We start from the raw sequence: 22,850 nt of genomic DNA on the forward strand, positions 1-22,850 counted from the left end.
GATCAAATCAAATGTTCAGAAGCCAATGCATGTGCCTAGGGTACTCATACATCAGATCTGCCCTTTGAAATGAACAAGAGGTAGCATTTAATGACATCGGATACAACCCAATTGGTTATGTGAGGGAATTTTAAAAACCAGATTTTGTGATCATTGTGTGACAAATGCAATATTTATAGTGAGGGGCAGCATAAGAACATAAGACCAACCCCACTGGATCAGGCCTTAGCCCATCTAGTCCAGCTTCCTGTATCTCACAGCGGCCCACCAAATGCCCCAGGGAGCACACCAGATAACAAGAGACCTGCATCCTGGTGCCCTCCCTTGCATCTGGCATTCTGACATAGCCCATTTCTAACATCAGGAGGTTGCGCATACACATCATGGCTTGTAACCCGTAATGGATTTTTCCTCCAGAAACTTGTCCAATCCCCTTTTAAAGGCATCCAGGCCAGATGCCGTCACCACATCCTGTGGCAAAGAGTTCCACAGACCAACCACACGCTGAGTAAAGAAATATTTTCTTTTGTCTGTTCTAACTCTCCCAACACTCAATTTTAGTGGATGTCCCCTGGTTCTGGTGTTATGTGAGAGTGTAAAGAGCATCTCTCTATCCACTTTATCCTTCCCATGAATAATTTTGTATGTCTCAATCATGTCCCTCCTCAGGCGTCTCTTTTCTAGGCTGAAGAGGCCCAAACGCCATAGCCTTTCCTCATAAGGAAGGTGCCCCAGCCCAGTAATCATCTTGGTCGCTCTCTCTTGCACCTTTTCCATTTCTACTATGTCCTTTTGGAGATGTGGCGACCAAAACTGGACACAATACTTTAGGTGTGGCCTTACCCATCGATTAGTACAATAGCATTACAATATTAGCCGTTTTGTTCTCAATACGTTTTCTAATGTTCTCATGTTTTCTAATGATCCCAAGCATAGAATTGGCCATCTTTACTGCTGCCGCACATTCATTGACCTGTCCACCACCACCCCAAGATCTCTCTCCTGATCTGTCACAGACAGCTCAGAACCCATCAGCCTATAAGTGAAGTTTTGATTTTTTGCCCCAATGTGCATGAATTTACACTTACTTACATTTAAGTTTCCCTGCAACACTGAATGGCAACACTGAGTAGTATCCACCAGTCAAGGAAGGATTTAGTTATTTGAAGTAAAATGGAATCTGGTTGCTTTAATGGTCATTGTAAAGGGTGTGTCCTTTGCTGATTTCTTTTTTGTGTATATATAGCTTCCTGTTTGCTGACCTTTGTTGCATTACAGATGTGTTTCTTCTAGTCTCTGGCTTTAGCTATTGTTCTTATTATACCTGCATGCATCCAGGGGCTTAGGGCTCCTGGGCTTTCAGTGTGGAGAACCTTGATGTGAGTAAGTGACTGTATGAGCTTACATCAGACTGTAAGTAAACTTCCTTTCAATCTTAATCTTTGGCATAAGTTTCTTTTATGCCTTAGTTTGTAAGCAGCCTGGGTAGAAGAGCAATTCTTTTGGCTGATAACTTTTACCCTGTTTTAACACCCTGCTCTTCCCAGGTTCACCCCAAATGCATTGTAAACTGTTGGCATGAAATGGTAGAAGCCCTAATTTTTGTACTCTTTCATGTTTAAAAGTCATTTAAGCATGAACCCCAGTATCCTCTGGCACCCACATGAAGTCAAATCTGCTGATGCCGGACCTGTGGATACTGCGGGTTCACTGTATTTATTTAATGAAAAAAGCATACAAGAGAGAGAGTGTCATGGTCATTGGCAGGACAAAATAAACTATAAACTGGTTCTAACTACCTGATTCCTGCACTGAGGCATACCTTTAGGCAGGTGGCATATGCAATCTCTTGTCTCCAGTAGTGGAAGGGGCAGATCACCCTGTTCCCAAAGGACAAGTGTGCTTGAAAATTCACTTTCAGCTTCTCACATTGGCTGACCTAGAAAGGACAACTCAGCTCATCCCAGGGGTAATTGCAGTAGGGTGCCTGTGACATCATTCTGGCCCGTTGTTCTAAAGGACTTCAGTACTGGACAGTGATATTTTTTCACTTCCCATTTTCCTGTGGGACAGTCTGCGAGTGTTATCAGGGCTTCCTGGCCCAAGTGTAAGGATGTGAGGCGTAATAAGGTTATAACAGTGGCTGAACAAGACACAGCTGAGCCAGACTAGTTCCATTTTGGATACACAGGATTTTACCTAAGAGTGGAGGGCTTCTGTCCCCCACAATGAAATTCTCAGAAATCAATACAAACATCTCAATTATTCAGCAGTTCAAACAACATTGCTGAACAACCATGTTATATGGTCATTTTTTCTACACTGAGGATTTTATATGGAAGTTATTCCATAACCATAATAAATAGTTTTTAAAAATGATTTCTGCCCTACCTTTCCCCCTGCAATAGGACACCCAAGGCATAATAATTTTCCCTTTTCACATATTTTTTTTAGGTGTGATGAATTTTTTGCAATTTGTACTGGTTGTAATATCTACATGCTATGCTCAAGATGTGTGCGTGCGTGTGTGTGTGTATAACATCATGCATAGTTACTTTTTTATATTTTTTGGTTATGTTTCTAAAATTGATTTGATATTTGCAATGCACTGAGCTGATGTTATCAATTACCCCTTTCCAAAACTACAGTCCTATAGTTTCTGTAAACCTGCAGAATATTTTAAATCAGCATTGTCCAATCATCCGGAGAGAAGCGGATGTATTTTGTGGCAGGATACATACTTCACTGAGTCATGCGAAAGGTCACATCTTAGTTCCTTCAATTCTATTTGTGCTACCAGCAAAAAGGTGACCAGGATGGCACTGTAAACCGAATGTCACAAACAACAAATGCTGTATGCTGCTCAGGGCTAAGCTAGCAAGGTGCTAGCAAGTCACAGAACTGAGTTGCTGGCTGCTGATTCACTGGAAAGTGGTGTGTGTAGAGGTGCAGGGAGGGGTGAGATTTGAAGAGAAGCATGAGAGGAAGCAGGGAGTTGTATCATTCCTTTGATTGATCTCCCCCCCCCCACACACTTCTCCCAAATTGCTTTAATCCCAGTATGACTTTTTTTATTCCAGAAAGCCTTTGATCCATGATAGAAGGCATGATGGCTGCTTTTTAATAATTGTTCTGTTTTAATAATTGTTCTCTCATTATCTATTGTTCTTTTATTGTCTTTTTATAGTTTTATGTATTTTAAGTGTTGTTAGCTGCTTTGGGTGCCCTTTGGGGAGAAAGGCGGATTACAAATCCAATAAAATAGATAATGGCAGTAAACCTCCTATAGGAGAAACATGGTTAGGGAGAAGTTGTTTGGAGAATAGTATGGGTAAGGGGAAGATTTGGTTCCCCCCTCCCATGCTGAACTTCTATTTCTTAAAAAGGTTTTTAGTTCACCTTTCTGTCCCGGCAGAAGAAACACCACAGTGATTCTGGAGCAGGTAACCCCATGCAGGAGGATGGAGGGAGGTGTTGAACAGGTCAGGGAGTGTGCAGAACGGGGGAGGGATGGGCACAACAGTGGGATGATGGTGGGGAGAAGGGTGGATCAGGCCTGGGGGGTAGTGGCACATGCCGAATCCTGATTCCTTTCCCAGGCCCGATCTGCCTTCTCAGATCAACGCAGACTTGCACCAGTGATTAAGCTGGCCCAGGTCCTAGTTGACCCATAGCTCCAGCTGGGGTTTATAGCAGGGCAAGGAGACAAATGTTCCCGTACTTCATGGAGACTTCTAGTAGCTGAGAAACCCCGGAGGGATACAGTGGTAGCCACTTGTAGCCACGCCGCTGCATCACCATGCAGGGAGTTTGTTAGGGATTTAGAGAGTATTGGGCTGTAAAGCATGGATTACCAAAACCAGCTTTGCTTTCTTCAGAATGAGCTGAGCTGGTGCACCAAGTGAAGCTGCACAAAGGGAACCTTAGCTACAGCTGCTACTTGCACCTTCAGGAGCAGGAACGGATCCAGCAACACCCCTTCACAGGATCCATCCAAAATAGGTTGTAAACCCACTTCAGAAGCAGCTTTCCTGGTGCCTCAATAAAATTTCAGTTTGTCTACCAGATTCAGTGTCTCAAAGCTTGCCAGACACTGATCTACAAAGGAGAGATAGAGCTGGGTGTCACCAGCATACTGGTGATTCTGCACTCCAAAACAACCTCTCCTAGCAACTTTGTAAAGATGTTGGGACCAGAAGAGTTGAGCAGGCATCCTCTAGCAGCACTTTCTTCTGGAACCTGCCTGACAATTAGAAGCAGAGCCTCTGGGAAACAGTATTCCCTTCAAGCCCATCCTTCTGAACTTCCTGACTGGGGTACTGTTATATGGTGGGTCCATGCGAATAAAGGAAGGCATAGTGATAACAGCTCAATACGTTTATCTTCAGAACAGAACATTGCTGAATACAAGGCAAACCCCTGGCTTTTTATAGCACTTAACTCCGCCCAGACGTCCCATGTTTGGTGCAATTGAAACCTTACTAGAGGGCCAATTGGATGGTAGGATTTTGATCCATCACCCGATTGGCCAGCCATAAGTCTGGGCCAATCAGTTATGCAGGATTTCGATCATGCATAACTTACATACATAACAGGTACCTGGTCAATGGTATCAAAGATCATTGAGAGATCAGGCAGAAACTGACCTGAAAGGTCCTCCCCCCCTACTGAAGGCCATTAACCAGAGCAACCACGGATGTTTTGGTCCTAAATTTAGGCAGAAAAGTAGAAATATAAGTGGTATATCCAGAAGTTGTCCAATCTGGAGTTGAGTTAGTAAATAGTTTTATAGAGATTTGTATGGTCCAGGGAGGATTGTCGTGCCATCACATCTACTTGGGCTGTAAGTCTCAGCTGCACAAATAACTTTTCAGTTGATAGCATTAAAAAATAGCAAAAACACTCCTTTTCCAGTTGTATATGTTTAGTCAGAAGTAAGCCCCACTGAATTTAATGGAATAGTAAGTGAGTTTAGGATTGCAGGCACGTGCCAAGAAGGGTCTTTACAGTATGCTACATGCAGTAATGCATGATCTGGAGGCACATTAGTGCAGCAATCTTTCTGAAACTAAGCGGATGAGACAGTGTCTGGATGGGAGGTAACTTGGGAACCACACACACACAAACACACGCATCCTGCCTTGAGCTCTGTGATTAAAGAATACAGGATATAAATTTAACAATAATAAATAAAACTGGAGAGCAACTGTGCCTTGAAAACTCTACCTGTTCCAAGAAAGAGGACATCAAACTGTCCAGCCTCTGTATCTACTCTGTCCACCAAAAACTGCTGGATTCGGAAGGGCACATTGACTCGCATCAAAACTGGTTTCCAGTGGAGCGGATAAATGGGGTCCCACATCAGATGGTGATTACGCATAAAGTTGATCACATCATCAGGAAAATCCTTTGTTGACTGGAGGAGTGGGTCATATGTTTCACTGGGACACTGGAAAGAAAGAAGTCATTGAAAGAAAGGGAGAGAACATCATATTAAAATCCTACAAGTAGCAGCACTATGACAGAAGTGAGGGGGTACATGAGAAACGAATGAATTTGTAACATAGGTTTTTGTATGTCATGAAAATATATGGCACAATAAATCAGGCTGTAGGTTGCCGCAACACTTTGAAAAACAATCCAATACAGTACAGAACACTTGCATGAATGATGAGAGTGTCTTTAGTTTCCTCCATGATGCCACCATCTCACAGTTCTGTCCAGTTTCCAGAGTAACAGTACAGCGGCAGTTATGTATGCTGCTGTGTTTGGTTGAATTTGACATTACATCTTTGTTATCAGGCAGAAGTTACTGGTTTCTGCTGAGAGGATTCAACACAAGGGCTGGCCATTCCTGAAAGGCAGGACACCTTTCCTTGGCCAACTCCTGCTGCTTGTGGAAATGTGCTACTCTCAGAGCAGTTTAGAGCAGGCCTCCTCATTGTACCCCATCTGTGAATGTTTGCAGCCTATGAGAGGGCATAGGGAAGTATTCCATGTCTTTTATGCGACTTCTGCTATTGAGCATAGCCTGTGAGATGCAGCCAGAACATCCTACAAGGTCATGGCAAATGCATGGGGAAAATGCTCGTACTGACGCTACTCCTGTATTTCTGGAAGTGATACACAAGCAAAGAGTTGCAACCCAAAGTCTGACAACTCAAAGGAGTACTGAGGTTCATTTCTGAGCTTGTGCCTGGCTTCACTTGGACCTGCATTTAATATTTCCATGAGTTAATGAGGTTGGCTTCATAAACTGTACTCCATTGCATAGCTGCTAGAGAACAGAAGGACATCGGAATTTGCAGTTCCCATACATACCGTTCCAGGACGGGGGTAGGGTATTCGTCCCTTGTATTCTACCCACTGGTAATCCAAGCCTTCCTTGTGTGCAAAAGGTCCATTGAAAGCAGCTCGAATGGCTGCCAGGGAATAAACACACACAGCAGAGCCACTAAAAATGCCACTAGGAGAGAAAAAGGCAAGGTATGGTACGGGGCTGACTGGAAAATCTTAGTCATATTCTATTGATGCTGCAGAGCCATGAATCAGCACAAAGAACATATATTATGTGTCCGTGCAAAACAATCTGCTTTAGAATCTGCTGTAAAACCAGAGAGCCTTTAATTTCATGCAAGGATCTTGACCCCAGAAAGTTTGAGATTCAGAATCAAAGTAGATAAGACATGAAATGTGTGACTATATTTATATCAATTTAACTTTAAAAAAAATTGCAGCGGTGGGAGGCTGTCATCTGTAGCAAGATTTTGACACAGTGTGGGGGCTTTACCCCCTCATTTTCCTCATGAAACCCCCTCAAGAAAACTACTGTTTACCCGAGGAGGAAAGCTGCTATTTGTACCTATTGGATTGCAGTTCAAATCTCCCAAGTCAGAACCACAGTACTGATCCCATAAGGCAGTTGTGCATCCTTGTATATCAGAGGCACAAGGACAATATGCAAAATGAACTCAGTCATGCTGCAGCACAGCTCATCCAAACAAAGGCTTTTAAATTCTGTTTTGCCACCAAGACTACCTGCTCTGCTCTTGTGTTTTATTGTTTTTGCTTTTATACAAGCTGCTCTGAGAATCTTGTCAGCTGAGCAGGGTAAAAATAGCTGCCTGAAATAAAAAAAAAAGCAATGATTTCCTTCCCTTAGTACTGTGTGTTGCTCATGTTTGCACTAACCTGGATACTGTGAAGAGACCGTAAACAAGAGGGTTCTGCGAATTGCGGGTGTGAAGGAGGAAGACATCCTCTGGGGGAGAGAGAGAGAGATTCACCCACAAGTTGAGGAGTTGCACATTCTTGGAAATGCAGCTATGCTCTGATCATAGCAATGTCTCCATTCATCCACCTACCTGACTTTGGACCTTTAGATCTAGGAAAAAGCACCTCTAGCTAACTAGGTCCTTATGGAGCTGTTAAGATGGAGCCCGGGAATGAGGAAAGGGGCAGGTCAACGTTACTGCACAGATTAAGAATTGAGCAGTATGCCTTCTGCACCAGAAAAATGAAAAGACATGGACTATGAATCTTGGACAAATTTATATAGATTAAGTAGACTTGCTTTTATTTGTTTACTTTGATCATTCTGCTTCTGTCAGTGATGGGGGAGGGCCAATGAGCAGAGGTGTTTGTTTCTGGAGAGTAAGATAGGATTACAGCCTGAGTCTTACTGAACAAAATGGACTTATTTCTGAGTAAAAAATATAACACCATTTTCAAACTACCAATGAGCTATCGTGCACACTAATGTCACCGAACAGGCCTCCACCAATTCTTGCTCATATTCTTCACCACCTTTTAAAGGCTAATAATTTATTCTGTCAATTCTATTTGAGCCCAAGCCTATCCAACTTTCCAGTACCAATGTGGCCACAATGCAACCCCAAGGTAAGGGAACAAATGTCACAGGCCAGAATCAAATGACTGGATTGCCCTGGGAAAGAAAGAAACAACAATGAAAACTTACCCAGCTGATCAAAATGAGTTTCAGTGCCCTGAAGACCTGGGATAGAGCAGATCAGTCGAGCTTTAAGGAATGTGCTCCAGCGATTGATGAGGCTGTGCTTCCCACCAACATCATTCTGTCAACAAAAAGCAGGCCTTGATCAGGAATCATCTCAAAGTCCTCCATGGCCTCTTTGTCTAGATTATATACCAAGCTACTCCTCTGTTTGGAATCAATCCTGTAATGCTCATAATAGATCTTTCAAGCTAGCCAGTGGCGCTGTTCATCCCTTCTGAAAGTTGCCATAGGAAAGTGTGAACACCCAGCACTTTTTTCCTTCACATCACCAGTTCCCATGCAAGTTTACTCCAAAGTAAATCCTACAGAATTCAGTTGAACTTATTCTCTAGTAAGTATACAAAGTTTTTGACAGGTGATCAACTCACACAAAAAGGAACAATGTCCCAATTAGAATGTGTTCTGTTTTGCACAATGGAAATAACTCTGCTCCACCCACAATGTTTGTGGGGTTTCCAAACTTTTCAGCAGGAGGGCTGCGTTGCTTATCTGACATGATGTCCAGGGCCAGAAAATAAATAAATACATACATGGAGAACTGATGTAGTGAGAGTTTGATTGAACACAATAAGTGGGTGGAAGGAGGGGAGCAGAGGGCAAAACCGACTTGCACAGGAAGAGGGGGAATGTATTTTGAAAAAGCATCAAGCAACCTACGATGCAAATCATCATTTTTTTGGTCTCAGTTTCTGCTCCATGTGAGTTTAATATAGTCATTAACTTTAATTTATATTCCAAGTATCCCAGTATTGGTGTGTATGTGTGTGTGTGTGTGTGTGTGTGTGTGTGTATAAAATCCTCCGGAGAGCTGAATGTGACCCCCAGGCCAGGCCCTGTTCTAAACACAGAGAGAGGTGGAACAAGAATAGCACTGAAACCACAGAATGGGGAAAACAAGACACCTGTTAGTGACTGAAAACTTGTCGTTTCAGCCTTCTGCTTGATATATTGAGATAATGATACTGGACTACCTTATCAGAGACAGTACCATTGGAAGAGAACGTTTCCTGACTCCAAGAACCATTAAACAACAATGTCTATGGGATAAACCAGAAGCAGGTTCTTTGAACTTAAACTACGTTGTACAGAAAATACCTATAGCTTACCTTGCAGACACGAGCCACCCGGGCATGGATGCGCCTCCTCTCCCACTGTCCAGATTCCACAGCAGCCTCCCGGAAAAAGAAGTACACCTTATCATCGTCATGTTTGTCAGTGTCGGGGATGACATAGGTCCCAACAAAAACAGGCTCTGTGAAGAGAGACATTTCGATAGAAAGCAGCCCATTGGCAGAACACATGACGGCACTCTTTATCTTGGACCTCTTTATTCTTCTTCTAATTGTCTTGGTCTTCTTTCTTTATATTTATCCATCACACACATGATTGTGGAGGGATCTAAGGTGACGTGCAGTAAACCTGGAAGGACCTAGTATTGTGTTAGCAGAGGCTGCCATTCATTGATTGTACAGGCTGCTTGAAACTACCTCTTATTGGGAGAATGAATGGCCTAAGCTTAAGGCACAACATGTTGCTAATAGCTGAGAATGTAGCAGGGTGCTGCTATCTAAAGGAGTCGAAAATGGTATGCACTGCCACTGGAGAATGCTATCCACTGCTGACAGCTATAAAACTGCACATGACTGCTGCTAACAGCTAGAAAAACTAGGAGCTGTGACAAGCTGCCGAGTTATTCTGTGCGGTGTGATTAATGTGTGCTGAATTCACTCTTGGTAGGTTGAATGCCAGTGCTCCGAGGGCCACTTCAGTGGCTGGACAGTCCAGCCTAGACACCTTAATTCCAGCAGGAAGTGGGAAGCTGCTTGAATCAGCATATAAATTAGCTATGCTGTAATCCCAAAACTAGAGCCAGGTAGGTGGGACTCATTAGCCTGGGAAGGCAGCTCATCTGAGAGAAGGAAAACTCTGATCCCAAACCTCCACTGCCTTGTGGCTACATCCAGTTATGGAAAAGGCTTCAGGAGTCAACCTCGAGGCAAAATCCGGAGCCGGAGTCCCTGAGGCAGTTCATGGCTGAACACAGTCACGTTACGGCAACTCCTGTAATGCCGCTGGAACCAACCGTATTGGCTCCATTGGACCATTTCAGCGACGTGGAGAGGGGGGATTTGCTGCATGGGTAACAGTCTATCCTCCATATCTACGTTACCCAGGCTTCCTGCCCTGGAGAGGGCACTCTGTTCCAGAACCACCATTCAGAGCGTGATACCATAGTCTTCCGAGACTGAAGGATGCCAACACACACAGAGCCAATCAGGCAAAACTATTTTTGGATTCAGCACCTTATAAAATCTTACATTTATAAAAACATCCTTGGCAACTAAAAAAAGGATTTTTGTAGGTCTGTGTAGTCTTTTCAGCTTATTCCATTACCATCTACTTACCATTTAACCAGTAGTCTTGGTTCTGTTCTGTTCGGATGTAGTTCTGCTCACCCCTGCCAAACCGTGTCCGGAAGAAGGCAGCACTGCTGCCCATGAAATTAATGGAAGTGCCTGAATAAAATTCCCCATCTGTGGAATCCAGAAGAGAACCATATTGGCAAAATATCTAAAGAAGTGTCCCCCCCCCCCCCAACCAAACACTTGAGTGAGGAAAGTCATGCTGGAGAAGGAATGCAGGTAGGGTTGCATTCACTCTGCTGGATTCTTGTGTTTTCAGTAGGAAGTAATTCAAAAAATGAAGCTTTTCCTGTCATAGACATGCAGAAATGGCAAAATGAGCAAGAGAAGAAGCCATAGCTGAATGGATGCACTCAGAGAGTTAGACTAGAAGCCACTGCTAGAGATGAAGCTGGTAGTATATTGACTTCTTTTTGAATGTTTACATCACTGCATTGGCTAGGTTGTTCTCTCCACTTTCTATCCTCTTACCTATGACTAGGCCAGTGAAAGGCTCATGGGGGCTGTATGGACACTTGCCTCTCCCAGATCCAATGGAGTGGGTCACTAGGTGCATAGCTGGAATACCTGTTTCCTGAAGAGGCCCAAAAGAAAGATTTTAGCCCAAGCACAAGTTAGCACTGCAAACAGAAAAATTATCACACTGAAGATAATTTGAGTGTGGGGCTAATTCCTCAGGGGAACGCCTGAACTGGAGGGGATGAGGTGGTGGGCCAAGATACAATGGGGTATCACTGAGTCCCACTCTCTTCGTACACCATCCATCTACCCTGTGAGCACCTTTTTGCAGTGCACTTATTCTCTACATTTGACCCATGATACTGTAGTGACCTGTGGGGCCCTGAGTGGATCAGTGGTCCTGCCTCGGGTCATGGAAGTGGATTAAATGACCTTGGTCCCTTCCCCCTCTATGGTTTTATGACCCAACTACTTTAATCTGTATCATGGATGCTTGCTTACTCTGTTTCTACTTCACCTTTGGAACGAAAGATGCCAAAGTAAAGAGCTAAACTGAATCTTCAGGCATGCTATGGAGCTCTTACCATAGAGTGGTTGCCTTATGAAAGTTTTAGTTGGGGTGGTCTTGGCACTATTAAGCTGTACACTCAGTATATCTCAAAAATGTATCATAGAGTTGCAGCCTTGTGTCTTAGACTGGCCAGGGGGGCTATGTTTTTGTTTGGGTGTGCGTGTTTGCACTAAATGATTACAACATGGATGGGGTGTATGGCAGGGTCTGAAATGGCTAATCCTTCCCTAATCATCAACAGCACCTGCTTATTGTAGTCCTGTGAGAGGACTGGAAATCTTTAAAATAGAAGCCTTAGTCTTTTACCAGTTAATAATTCACATAGATTTCCTGGAAGGACATGACAGTAAGCTAGTTCAGTTACTGAGATAATGTATGTGAAGCACTTTAAATGCTTGGAATAAATGATATAAATTTTAAATATCTTGAGGTTCCCTTATTATTTTTATGCTAATCCAAAGAGTCAAACTTGGCCTTAAACTTCTGCCTGCATACATATGGAAAAGTCCAATTGAAGTCAATGGAACTGACAAGCTGACAGCTGTCTACACTGTAGGAGAGGTCCTATGGACTGGAGGTATGAGAGAGGTAGGCTGCTGGCCCAGGAGTTACTAATCCCCAATATTCAATCTTGCCCCCAGCACCTTCTGCTCCTCTTGGGTATCTTTACAGAGTGTTTTTCACTGCCTCTACAAAGGGCAAAAACACAGAGCATCATCTGTGTTGGGCTGAAAGCCTGGACAGCTGTGAAGTGATTGCTCCACATGAAGAATGGCCCTGAGAAAATGCAACTCACCTCTACTCCAGTTGTTAGCTGGACAAAGGCACACATGGGTTGATAGGAACCTGTGCCACAGGCAAACACATGACTGCTGTTGAAGCGCTGAAGGATGCGTATGAAATTGGCACATTCTGTCTGATAAGGAGTGAAAGATGTAAAAGATGGCAGGGTTTTACATGGGTTCCCATTAGAAAAGTCTGACAGTCCAAGCTTATCATCAGGATCCAGATCTAATGGTATCTATAAGCATCCCATCTTGAACTTTCTGCACTTTAGATGCTGGCTGACTAATCTCTTGAAAATCCTTGACTATCTGGAAGTTTTTCTTGGTTGTCTGTCAACTCTCTGGTTATTGAACTTAAGTGTACAGTGAAAAAAGACAAAATTGATTTGGACTGTCATTGCCAGTTGTACACTTGTTTTGTGGTTTTTAAAAAAATTATCTGCCATGGGAATTTGTAATGCTTCAAATGGCACTTTAGCAAAACTAAAACTAGCCACCTGTAAAACCTGCAATAGGGGTGTGAATGGTATGATCACCACAAGTGCCTAATGGCTAGCACCCATAATCAATAGCACACATCCCTCTCTCTCCTACACGTGAAACTGTTTTTAAAGATCGGCAGCACAATCCTAGCTTGCACTGGAACAGACAGGACAGCGGGCCTGCATTGTATCCAGCTCAAGTTTGGGGACATCTGTGGCTCAGCCAGGGACAAGGGGAAACTTTTCCCCTTACTCCGGTGAGAGCCACAGCTGCCCAATGGGTCTACTTGGTTCTACACCACCCGACAAGGTGGCACAGATTCGAGCAGAACGGAGTACCCAGGAGCCACTTCGTGCTGCCCAGGAACAGTGGCTAGGCTCTAGCATAACTGCGGAGTCCAGGCCCACCCACCACCTGCCCCTGCCCCAAAACTCCTCCCTCTCACCTCCTCCCCACCCTCTGCCCACCCCCTCAGACCCCTGCATCAGCTGAGCTTGGCCGGCACAAACTTATTGTTCCTTGCTGCTGCAGAGGCTGGATTTGGCCTCCGTGGGCTGGCACACCTCAATGAACCGGCGTGGCTTACTCCCATGGAGGCACAAACGTGCTTTACAATGAGCACTTACAATTGTGCTCTAAAAAACCTTGGAAAAGGTTGATTCAATTTACTTAAAAGGCTATCCTGCACATGCCTGATCTTGTCTGATCTCGGAAGCTAAGCAGGGCCAGGCCTGGTTAGTACTTGGATGGGAGACCGCCTGGGAATACCGGGTGCTGTAGGCTTATACCATAGTCTTTCGAGACTGAAGGTTGCCAACCAAAAGGCTATCCATATGTGTAGATATGATGAAGCTCTTTGAAAAGAATTAGTGCAAGGTTACTTTTCCCTCCTTATCAATGTCCCATCACTAAGGCTCCCCCTCCCAAATAAGCCTAAGTAAATTGGCCAGAGCAAAAGCTCCTGCCAGTCACTCCATTTTTTACAGTTGTCAAGCTATTGCTGCTGACTGTGGCTAGAGCCAAGCAATTCTTAAAAAGAAGTTGCTCTTGTTGTCCTACAGAAATAGGTATCTATAGATATCCATAGATCTCCAGGTTATTAGCACAGGTCATTGAGCTTTCAGAAGACACCTCAGTCAGTCTGAGCCATGCTGCCCTATTTTACCTCGGGATTCTTCCCAGCCAGTCTGCATTGTTCTACCTGCTCTCGAGGAGCTGGCCAGAAAATCTGGAAGAGAAAACACAACCAGGGCTCTGTTACTCTTAGGGTGCAGAGTTTGTATTTTTTTATTTTTATTTTTGCATGGATTGACCATCCCCCTTTTGCAAATTTGGCTTCTGCTCAGAACCAGTCCAATATCTCTTGGCACCTGAGGCAGAGTGCCACATGCTGTCCCCTTACTTAGTATCAGCCTCTGTTTCTCCTACTCCCTGGTTGGAAGAGGGGAATGAAATGGAAGAGGAAAGCTGGAGGAGCTGTTGGCTTGAGAGTTGGGTAGCTCCACACTTCCTCTTCCACCCCACCTTCTTTTTCTAATCCATTTCCATTCTCTAGTCCACCACTCTTCTCTCTGTCTCATTTCCTCTTCTGCTCCTTCCCCCCCCTTCCTGAAACAAGGATACCCCCCAGTTATTCAATGCTTCTCAGTTCAATCAGGATCAGATTGTGGACGGGACCTGGAGGCTGAATCAGCCTGTCTGTGGGGTTAATCTTGCAATTTGCTTCATGTACAATATCAACGGCCTCTCGGTATTAAATAGAAATCAAGCCCCACCACCTGATAGTGAAAAATAATGGACAGCTTTGAGAATTTCCCCTGGCACTGACCTTCTGAGGTTCTTTGTTGGGGCTGTCAAGGTGCAGCAAGAATATATGGTTCTTGGCACCTGCCATCAGCCATGCCCGGTCTTCATCCACCAGAAGGGATTGGAATGCCAGTTCATCTTCAGAGGCCAGCAGCAGGTGGGAGCTGTTTGATCTAAGTAGGTCTGTAAGGTGGAGCAAGGAAATATTGAATTAATGAAATGATATCATGCTTTTCATGAAAACTCAAAGAGGCTTACAAATAAAACAAAAAGCAAACTTTACACGAAAACACTGCTGCATAAAACTAATAAAAAGCCTCTTTGCCTCGAAATGCACACATGGGGAGCACACCGAGTTTGTGTAGGAACTTAAACTTTTCCTGTTCAGAAACACATTGAGCTAACATTGCTGTTGTGGTTTATTGTGGCTATCCTTTTAATGGTTTGTTTGTGCTATAGCAGTGGTTCTCACACATTTAGCACTGGGACCCACTTTTTAGAATGAGAATCTTTCAGGACCCACCAGAAGTGATGTCATGACCGGAACTGACATCATCAAGCAGGAAATTTTTTAACAATCCTAGGTTGCAATCCTACCCATGAGTAAGTGCCATTTATTATTATTATTATTATTATTATTATTATTATTATCATCATCATCATCATCATCATCATCATCATCATCATCATCATCATCATCATCTAGTGGCTGTCTGCTGGTATTCATTTGCATCTTTTTAGATTGTGAGCCCTTTTGGGACAGGGAGCCATTAGTTATTTGATTTTTCTCTGTAAACCGCTTTGTGAACTTTTAGTTGAAAAGTGGTATATAAATACTGTTAATAATAATACTGTTAATAATAATAATAATATTATTATTATTATTATTATACCGCTTTTCAACTAAAAGTTCACAAAGCGGTTTACAAAATCAAATAACTCACCATTAAAAGCATATATATATAGTAGCCTGTTAAAAGTAGACATGTGACATTTCCCCAAATGCAGTCACATACCATGGTAGCATCAAATCTAATATATTAGAAATAAAATATTGAAATGAATGGGAACCCACCTGAAATTGGTTCGTGACCCACCTAGTGGGTCCCGACGCACAGTTTGAGAAACACTGTGCTATAGAATTTCATAAGCAGAGCAAGTTTAACACAGTTATTACTTGCTCTGAGAATTTCTTAGAATAAATAAGTAAATAAAATTTTAAAAAATGAGCATAACCTGGCAGGCTGATACGTCTCCCCCTCTGTACCTTGAGCAGGCTCCGATTACCACTGCCCACACTATTTACTCAATGCCCAGAGTCCTGCTTCTTTCTTAAAAGGTTGCCTACGACTGTCATATACATTGCTTCTTCACAGAAAGCCATGCATACAAATTATTCACCTCTGTGTTTTAAAAACAGAATGTGGAAGCAGCCCTCACTCTTCTGGCAAAGAGTAGAAAGCTGGGTGGGTATTACAGGCACCCTCCCTTTCTTCCTGCCATATCTGAAGCAATGCTTCCAAGTGTGACCCTCCCCCTGACTATGGCCAGCAGGTCCTACCCGACTTTGTTCTTTAGCATTGTGTTTGTTTCTCCTTCGTTAATTAGCACTTCAGCTCGAACCCTGGACAGTTTGCATAAGAAAATTAATTTCAGCTTTTACGCCTGTAATTTCTTCAGCATCAGCTTTCAGGTCCTTTATTGCCTTCAATAAAGTGTTGTCCTTTTCCCTGTGTGAACGAGCTGCTTTCCACTCAGACTCTGGTTTAACACACACACAGACACACACAGAGAGGTATTTATATACCACATTTTGCTGTTTTTTAGATAGCATTCAAGGTGGTTTACATGGATTAGCTAGTCTAAACCACCATTTTTCAGTGCAACAGTGCACTATAGAGCTTTTCTTTGTTTTAACAGGGGCTCTATGGGCTTCATGAACAGACTTTCCATTCTTTTTTTTAAGAAAGTTTCTCTGTGTGGGTTGTGTGTGATCTAGATTAGGACTGCAATGTAAGGGGTGTTAGCCAGATTGGGGGCTCTCATAGTAGCCTGTTTCCTTTTTTAATCCTCCTCTTCTTTCCTTTAACATCACATCTAATTCAACCCCAAGTTGCCAGCATCCATAATGTTTCTGACCAATTCAGTGCTTGCTAAAGCTCCTTTTCTGTGATATTATCTACAGGCAGTTTTTGTTGATGTAAATTGTCTCAGTAGTTTTACAGATTCATCTTTCAGGAGAACAAGATCCTATCAGTTCAACTCTTCTGCCTAGTTTGTCAAATCCTACACTTGAGTCTAGACATACTGACTAAGCAAAACCCAACATTTGTCAAAAGCACACTGTAAAAATCTGCAAAGGCAAAACCATAGTCATTCAAATTAACTAGAATCTGCTTTTTCTCTCTCTTCCCCAGAGTTTCCTCTTGCCTCTGCAGCTTGTTACTTAAAGGAATAGTGACATCAAGAGTCTTAATACAATATGTAGTCTAAACAAACACAGAATGTTAAGTAGGTGTCATATATGCCCTAAGAGTTGCTGTTTCTCTGCTGTTAAAAAGCTGTTCTCCTAACTCTCAAGGGTCAGCTATAGGCCAAGTCCCCTGAGAATGTCATTTTGGGAACACTGAAGGGGTCAAGGACTTCTCTGCATGCTCTCCTGTCACCCTGTCCAGTCTAATCAACTGGATTACAGCTGGATTCCCTAGGGCTAAGCTATCCTCTTGGAGCTCAATGTCAAATAATATGGAGACTCACATTCACGAATGACAATGGAGTTGGGCCAAGTGCCCAGACGCTCGTGAGGACCCCCCACCTAACCGACCCTTGAAGCCCACAGGGCCATACCCACCTTTAGGCATAGCAGGCCTCTAGAAATTGCAATCGCAGAAGCAAAGGGCAGCAAAGAGATGACCACAGAACAACTTTCTCCCCTAAGTGAGCTGCTCTGTTCTCTCTCTGGGGAAGCAAGAAGATTTTGCTTTCCTCAGCTGTGCTAAGGGAAGGAAGCATCCACTCTGTGTCCTTTCTTGGTAACTGAGACAAGGGTGAGTGGATGCCTTCTTTCCTCAGCAGTGCTACAGGAAAAGTGTCCACTGGCCCCCTTTCTTGCTTGCGGAGAGAGGAGGCATTCTGGGTGCCTCCTTCTCCAAGAAAGAGGGTGGGGTGGACAGGTGCTTTATTCCTGCAGCGCCATAGGGAGAGGGAAGCTTCTACCCACCCTGCTCTCTTCTTTGGCTGCCAAGAAAGGGGTAGGGTGGACAGATGCTTTCTTCCCTCAGCACTCCACATTGTTTTTCTATCTCTTCTCCCCTCAGATCTTATGGAAGAAAGGCAAACCTGGTCTGGTTGTTACCCCTCCTAACTGGGTAAAGAAGAGACTTTTTTGTTTTTTTTTCAAGTGGTGCTCCCCTCCTCTTATATTTAGTAGGGGGAGAATAACTGTCCCTCTTCACCCCAGGACAGTGTCTTTTCATATGGCTGTTTGCTGGTGTTCTTCTGCATCTTTTAAGACTGTGAACCCTTCTGGGACAGGGAGCCATTTAGTTGTTTGATTTTTGTCTGTAAAACCGTGTTGCGAACTTTTTGGTTGAAAAGCAATGCATATACATTCTTAATAATCAGAACTAGAATAATACTTGGCAGTTAATAATAGTAAACGACTTTCCTTTGTGGATTCTTAGCATGGCTAGGGCCAGCTCTCTAGTTGGACCTGGTAGGTCCTAGAAGCATGTCACAGGACTTATCCTTCCATGTCCCCAATTCCTCAGGCCTGTCCTCAGGCCCCCATTCCTGACTATTTTCAATGGCAGTGTTTCATCTGCAGCAGCTCTGTCCGTGTCTCTGCTGCTCTTTCCTGCCCCAGTTGATCATCACTGTCTCCTTCCATTTTAAAAGACTGAAGCTGCAATCCTAACCACACTTTCCCGAGAGTAAGCCCCATTGAACAAAATAGGACTTACTTCAGAGTAGACCTGGTTAGGATTGTGCCCTGAGAGGGGGAGGAACAGTGGCAATGGCTGCTAAGAGTGGTCACAGATCTCTTGTTATCTGGTGTGCTCCCTGGGGCATTTGATGGGCCGCTGTGAGATACAGGAAGCTGGACTAGATGGGCCTATGGCCTGATCCAGTGGCGCTGTTCTTATGTTCACAGCTCCACTGTGCTCCTGCTTTGCTTTGGCTACATGTGAAATGGCACGAGGTAGTGATCAGCTTGCGCAGGTGGTGGTGGCGGCAGCAGCAGCAGATGGGGCCCTCACTGCATAGATAGGGAATGGAGAGAAGAAACATGGCAGACCCTGTGAGATTGTGCAAAAATAAAAAAGGGGCTGGTGGTGCCGCCAAATGTGGTTGGTTCCAGGGGACAGGGTGGCTTGGGTCAGGCCTGAGCATGGTGTGCATATCCACTGCACTGGGAATGAATGGTCATACTTGCTTTCAGTCCTATGTGTGGTTTGTTTAGCCCACTAAAACAGATATGGGGTAGGTTTCCCAACTGGCAGCCCAGTTCAATTGAATTTCACTGCACTTTTGTCCGGATATGAAGTGTCACCAATTCTTTGCTTAAACCTTCTTCTGTGCTGGGGTTACAATTTTATTACAAGGTAATGCTGAGTTTGCAAAATATCACCCACTATATCTGATGTGGTGGTCTAAGAAATATTCTGCAAAGGACTCGTGGAGGGATCTTGAGATGGGATTGTGAAATAGCTGGGCTTAGGGCCAAATCACTTTACTTTAAATGCTTATGAAAGTCTGTGTTTTTTGTTTTTTTTAAAGCATGTGGGGGTGCATGCATATGGAGCAAAATGATAGTTGGGGAGTAGGCAGGCTTTATGATTTTGCCCCCACCACGGTTCAGATCCAGATTGCATGTGTCCCCCCACACAGTGGGAAAGGAGAACAAAGCTTCACTTGAAAGCCAACTCTTTTTCAAAGTAAACAAATCTCCAAAACAAGAAATGAAAAGAAAGAAGGAAAATGTAACATTGTGTGATGGGCTGATATTTTCCTGGCCAAGAACTGCTATCTTTCAGAACACAGAGACAGCATCCCCCTTTGTTCTTCTGCCTGGGTATGTGAATCTCTGAACGAGCATCCCACATCTCTGATGCTTCCCCCTGACAAAGACTATGGAAGAAGCAATTGTGTTGTTGCTGTGGTGCCCTATTGTTCTTGGCCTTAGTCTCTCAAGCACATCTTTCCTTTGCACTCCCTGCCTTGCATTTTATCATTTCCTGGAAGGAGGCCCATCTGTTTCTTTCTCTCTCCTATTCTATTCCCAGGGTGGAGGGTGTCTCTGTGGGCTTCCCTAACGTAAACCAGTCATCCCTTGTGCCCTTGAACTTGGCTTGATATCAGTGAGTCACACCTCCTGCCATTGTCTGCCTTGCCCCTTAGTCCTCCTCAGGCTGGGAACTTCCTTTGGGTTGAGACCACTAAGAGTCTTTAGCATAGCTAGTCCTCACATAGTCACTGAAGCAGAGCCTCCTCCTCCTCCTCCTCCTCCTTTGTTCTTGTCTGCCAAATGTTCTCTGCTACTTGCTTTTTGAAGCAAGTCAGATCAATTAGTCTCATTTTTATGGGCTGTTATCACTTCTGGCGATGTCTCTAAACTTAGCAAAAGACATTAGAGATGTCTGGCCACAGTGATGAACTTGCCTGCAGACTCTCTTCTCCTTCTGTTCTGTGCCAGATCCATGCTTGCCTTCCAGTATGACACCCTCAAAACCATCATCTGTGGTCAAAGGCAAATGATTATTTTTCTTTCCAAGTGCTGAAAGGGGTTTAAAAGAAGGTTCCTTTTCTTGGTACCTTCACTCATCCTGCTTTTGCTTCCAGCATCTAGTATTCCAGGGTTGGTTTTTTAAAAAATTATTAATATTTTTCTCTATTGTCCTTACCTGAAAGTCTGAAGAGTTCAGCTGCTAGTCAGTCAAGGTTAAGACTTAACAAAAGAGAGCAACATACTTAGATGAACAGTTCAGCCTTTGTGGACAAATGTATACTTGAAAATACCTGAAGTAGTGTAAGAGGCTTAACTGACAGCAGGGGTCAAGGGGACTTGAGCTTAAGGAATGTGACAAAGGGACAGTGTACAGAGAAAACCTCTAGATCAGGTAAGCAGCCTGTCATCTGTCTTGCTTTCCTTTTCATTCCACGTCTAATGTTGATTAGATGTGCTATTCTGGGATTTGGTCAGAATATGACAAGTCCCACCTTTATAGGAGAGGCGCAGGCGGGGGACTCCCTGCTTCCAGGAAGTGCAGCTCTCTACAGTCAGCAGAACAAGCCAAGCCACCACAATGTTGTTAGTGGTAAAGCAGCAGCATCTGAAGAACATCAAGCTGATCATTCCCTCTCTGCAGCCAGCAGGTCCTGCCTTCACTAGAAAGCTTTATTCATAGGTGCATCTTCTTCTCAGAGATGTTCACCTGTCACCTAAAAGACAAATGGAGTAGAACCTTTATTAGCCATATACATATTCTATTTGCTAGAATTAGTTAAAGGAACCTTTGTCCTGTTTCCATTCATTGAGCTTGCTGGCTGGATCAGGCTATTTCCAATTTACAACTATGATGGCAGCTAGCTCATTTGAAGAGTGGGACACTCAGAGTTAAACTACCACTCCAGTTCTTTGAGCATGGACAAATAGAGGTTTGTCCTTCTACTGGATATGAGGTCTATATATTTAAGTTTTGCTTCCTGCAACCTGTCATCCTTTTTCAGCCCAGGTTCAGTCTTGATAGGCTGAGACCTACCACTACAGAAGTTCCTGTCATCATGGTGGATGATGATGATTAAATTTATATCCCGCCTTTCCTATGCTGGAGCAAATGCTCAGGGCAGCTCACAATTCAAGACATCATGCCACCCTGTGGTCATGGAGCCCTGACATTTCAAGATGGTGGTGCCCAGGAGAGGTAAGATCTCTGAAGACATTCTGTTGTGCCCCTGTGGGTTCACTGTGGCGCCCTTGGGTGCTGTGGTGCACAGTTTGGGAACCACTGGAACTAGAGGATTTATGTCACTTCTACTTTGCAACTCATCCCATGCATATTTCACCCTGGCATTAGAAGTTGACATGGTTGGGCAGTAACAAAGAGTCCACTGCTGGCCCCTGAGACCACCTTTATGTTTCAGGCCTTCATATGGTGGTAGTAGAATTACTCTCTTAAGACTCACCAAAGTAGGAAGAGAAACATCCCTGTCTATTTGGAAGTAACAACTAGATGTGAGAATGGTACAACGCATGTTTGAACAACATGGCTGGCTGAGCAAGTAAGGTAGGCAACTTACAGTGGGGAAGTGTCAGAATCTAGCTGTAAGAAAGTGATTAGGGAAGAAGGCACCTCCCTACATTTTAATCTGTTCAGTGGTGACATAAATTTTAAGACATGGGTCCACTATCATCACATCTAGTTAGACCTTAAAGTCTCATTGAATTCCATTTAATTTCTAAGTTACATGTTCACAAGCTTGCAGCCTTACGGTTCTATAAAGTAAGATGGTTGTCAGAGGCAGAAAGGAACGAAATTCACTTTGACATTTTTCTCCCTATTGAGCTGATGTTGGATTACTCTGAGTAAAAGTAGATTTTGGGCACAATCCTTACCAACTTTCCAGCACTGACATAGCTGTACCAATGTAGTGTGCAATGGCGTCCCTCAGTGGGGAGGCATTCAAGGGGGGCCTCCTCAAGGTAAAGGCATGTTTATTATCTTACTTTGGGGCTGCATTGTGGCTAGGTCAGTGCTGGAAAGTTGGTTAGGATTGTGCCCTTTGGCTCTCAGTCTGTGCCAGAAAAGAAGCTCCAGCATAAACAAGGAGTTACTGTGAAAGGGAAAGAGGAAACAGGAAGCACAGGTACAAACATGGTGCCTCCAGGCCTTGCGTACTGTTGAAGGATATAATGATTGGTTGGTGTATAATTTGATATAAACATGTAATTGCATATATCAGGATGACCAGCTACAATGGAGGACAGTGTGCCTGTACCTTTAACCATTGTGTAGAATAGGGAATTTTGGCAGGTGCCACTTTTTAAACCCTTTCACGTTGAGCTGCACCTGCAAAAATGCCCTCTTCTATACAGTGGTTAAAGGCATAGCCACTGTGTCCTCCATTGTTTCTGTCACCCTGGCATATATGAGCATGAATCTTTAGGACACAGGAAGATGCCCAATGAAATGTGTCAATATCTTCCCTTTGTTCTCTTTTAATGACTTTCTCCCAAGGGAGAAGGGGGGAAAAAACCCCAGAGTTCTTATCAAATTCGGAAAATGTTT

At 43.8% G+C, this 22,850-nt stretch overlaps 2 protein-coding genes across 2 annotated transcripts in view; one reads left to right on the plus strand and one right to left on the minus strand.

The window, feature by feature from the left end:
* RAD54L2 (RAD54 like 2) overlaps positions 1–7,240 on the plus strand; it is a 122,351-nt gene extending 115,111 nt beyond the window's left edge. Inside the window, exon 23 of the mRNA XM_066618153.1 lies at positions 7,163–7,240. Coding sequence (XP_066474250.1) covers positions 7,163–7,215 — 53 coding nt within the window. The 3' untranslated portion in view covers positions 7,216–7,240. The remainder of the gene's footprint in view (positions 1–7,162) is intronic.
* LOC136641997 (semaphorin-3D-like) overlaps positions 1–22,850 on the minus strand; it is a 56,099-nt gene that overhangs the window by 13,582 nt on the left and 19,667 nt on the right. Inside the window, exons 2-12 of the mRNA XM_066618156.1 lie at positions 20,782–21,003; positions 14,585–14,745; positions 13,922–13,984; positions 12,285–12,404; positions 10,930–11,032; positions 10,441–10,569; positions 9,142–9,287; positions 7,979–8,093; positions 7,192–7,261; positions 6,322–6,466; positions 5,227–5,449 (exon numbers count right to left, since the gene is read on the minus strand). Of these exons, the coding sequence (XP_066474253.1) occupies positions 5,227–5,449; positions 6,322–6,466; positions 7,192–7,261; positions 7,979–8,093; positions 9,142–9,287; positions 10,441–10,569; positions 10,930–11,032; positions 12,285–12,404; positions 13,922–13,984; positions 14,585–14,745; positions 20,782–20,917 (1,411 nt within the window). The 5' untranslated portion in view covers positions 20,918–21,003. The remainder of the gene's footprint in view (positions 1–5,226; positions 5,450–6,321; positions 6,467–7,191; positions 7,262–7,978; positions 8,094–9,141; positions 9,288–10,440; positions 10,570–10,929; positions 11,033–12,284; positions 12,405–13,921; positions 13,985–14,584; positions 14,746–20,781; positions 21,004–22,850) is intronic.

This window comes from Tiliqua scincoides, chromosome 2 (genome assembly GCF_035046505.1).
Source record: "Tiliqua scincoides isolate rTilSci1 chromosome 2, rTilSci1.hap2, whole genome shotgun sequence".
NCBI lineage: Eukaryota > Metazoa > Chordata > Lepidosauria > Squamata > Scincidae > Tiliqua > Tiliqua scincoides.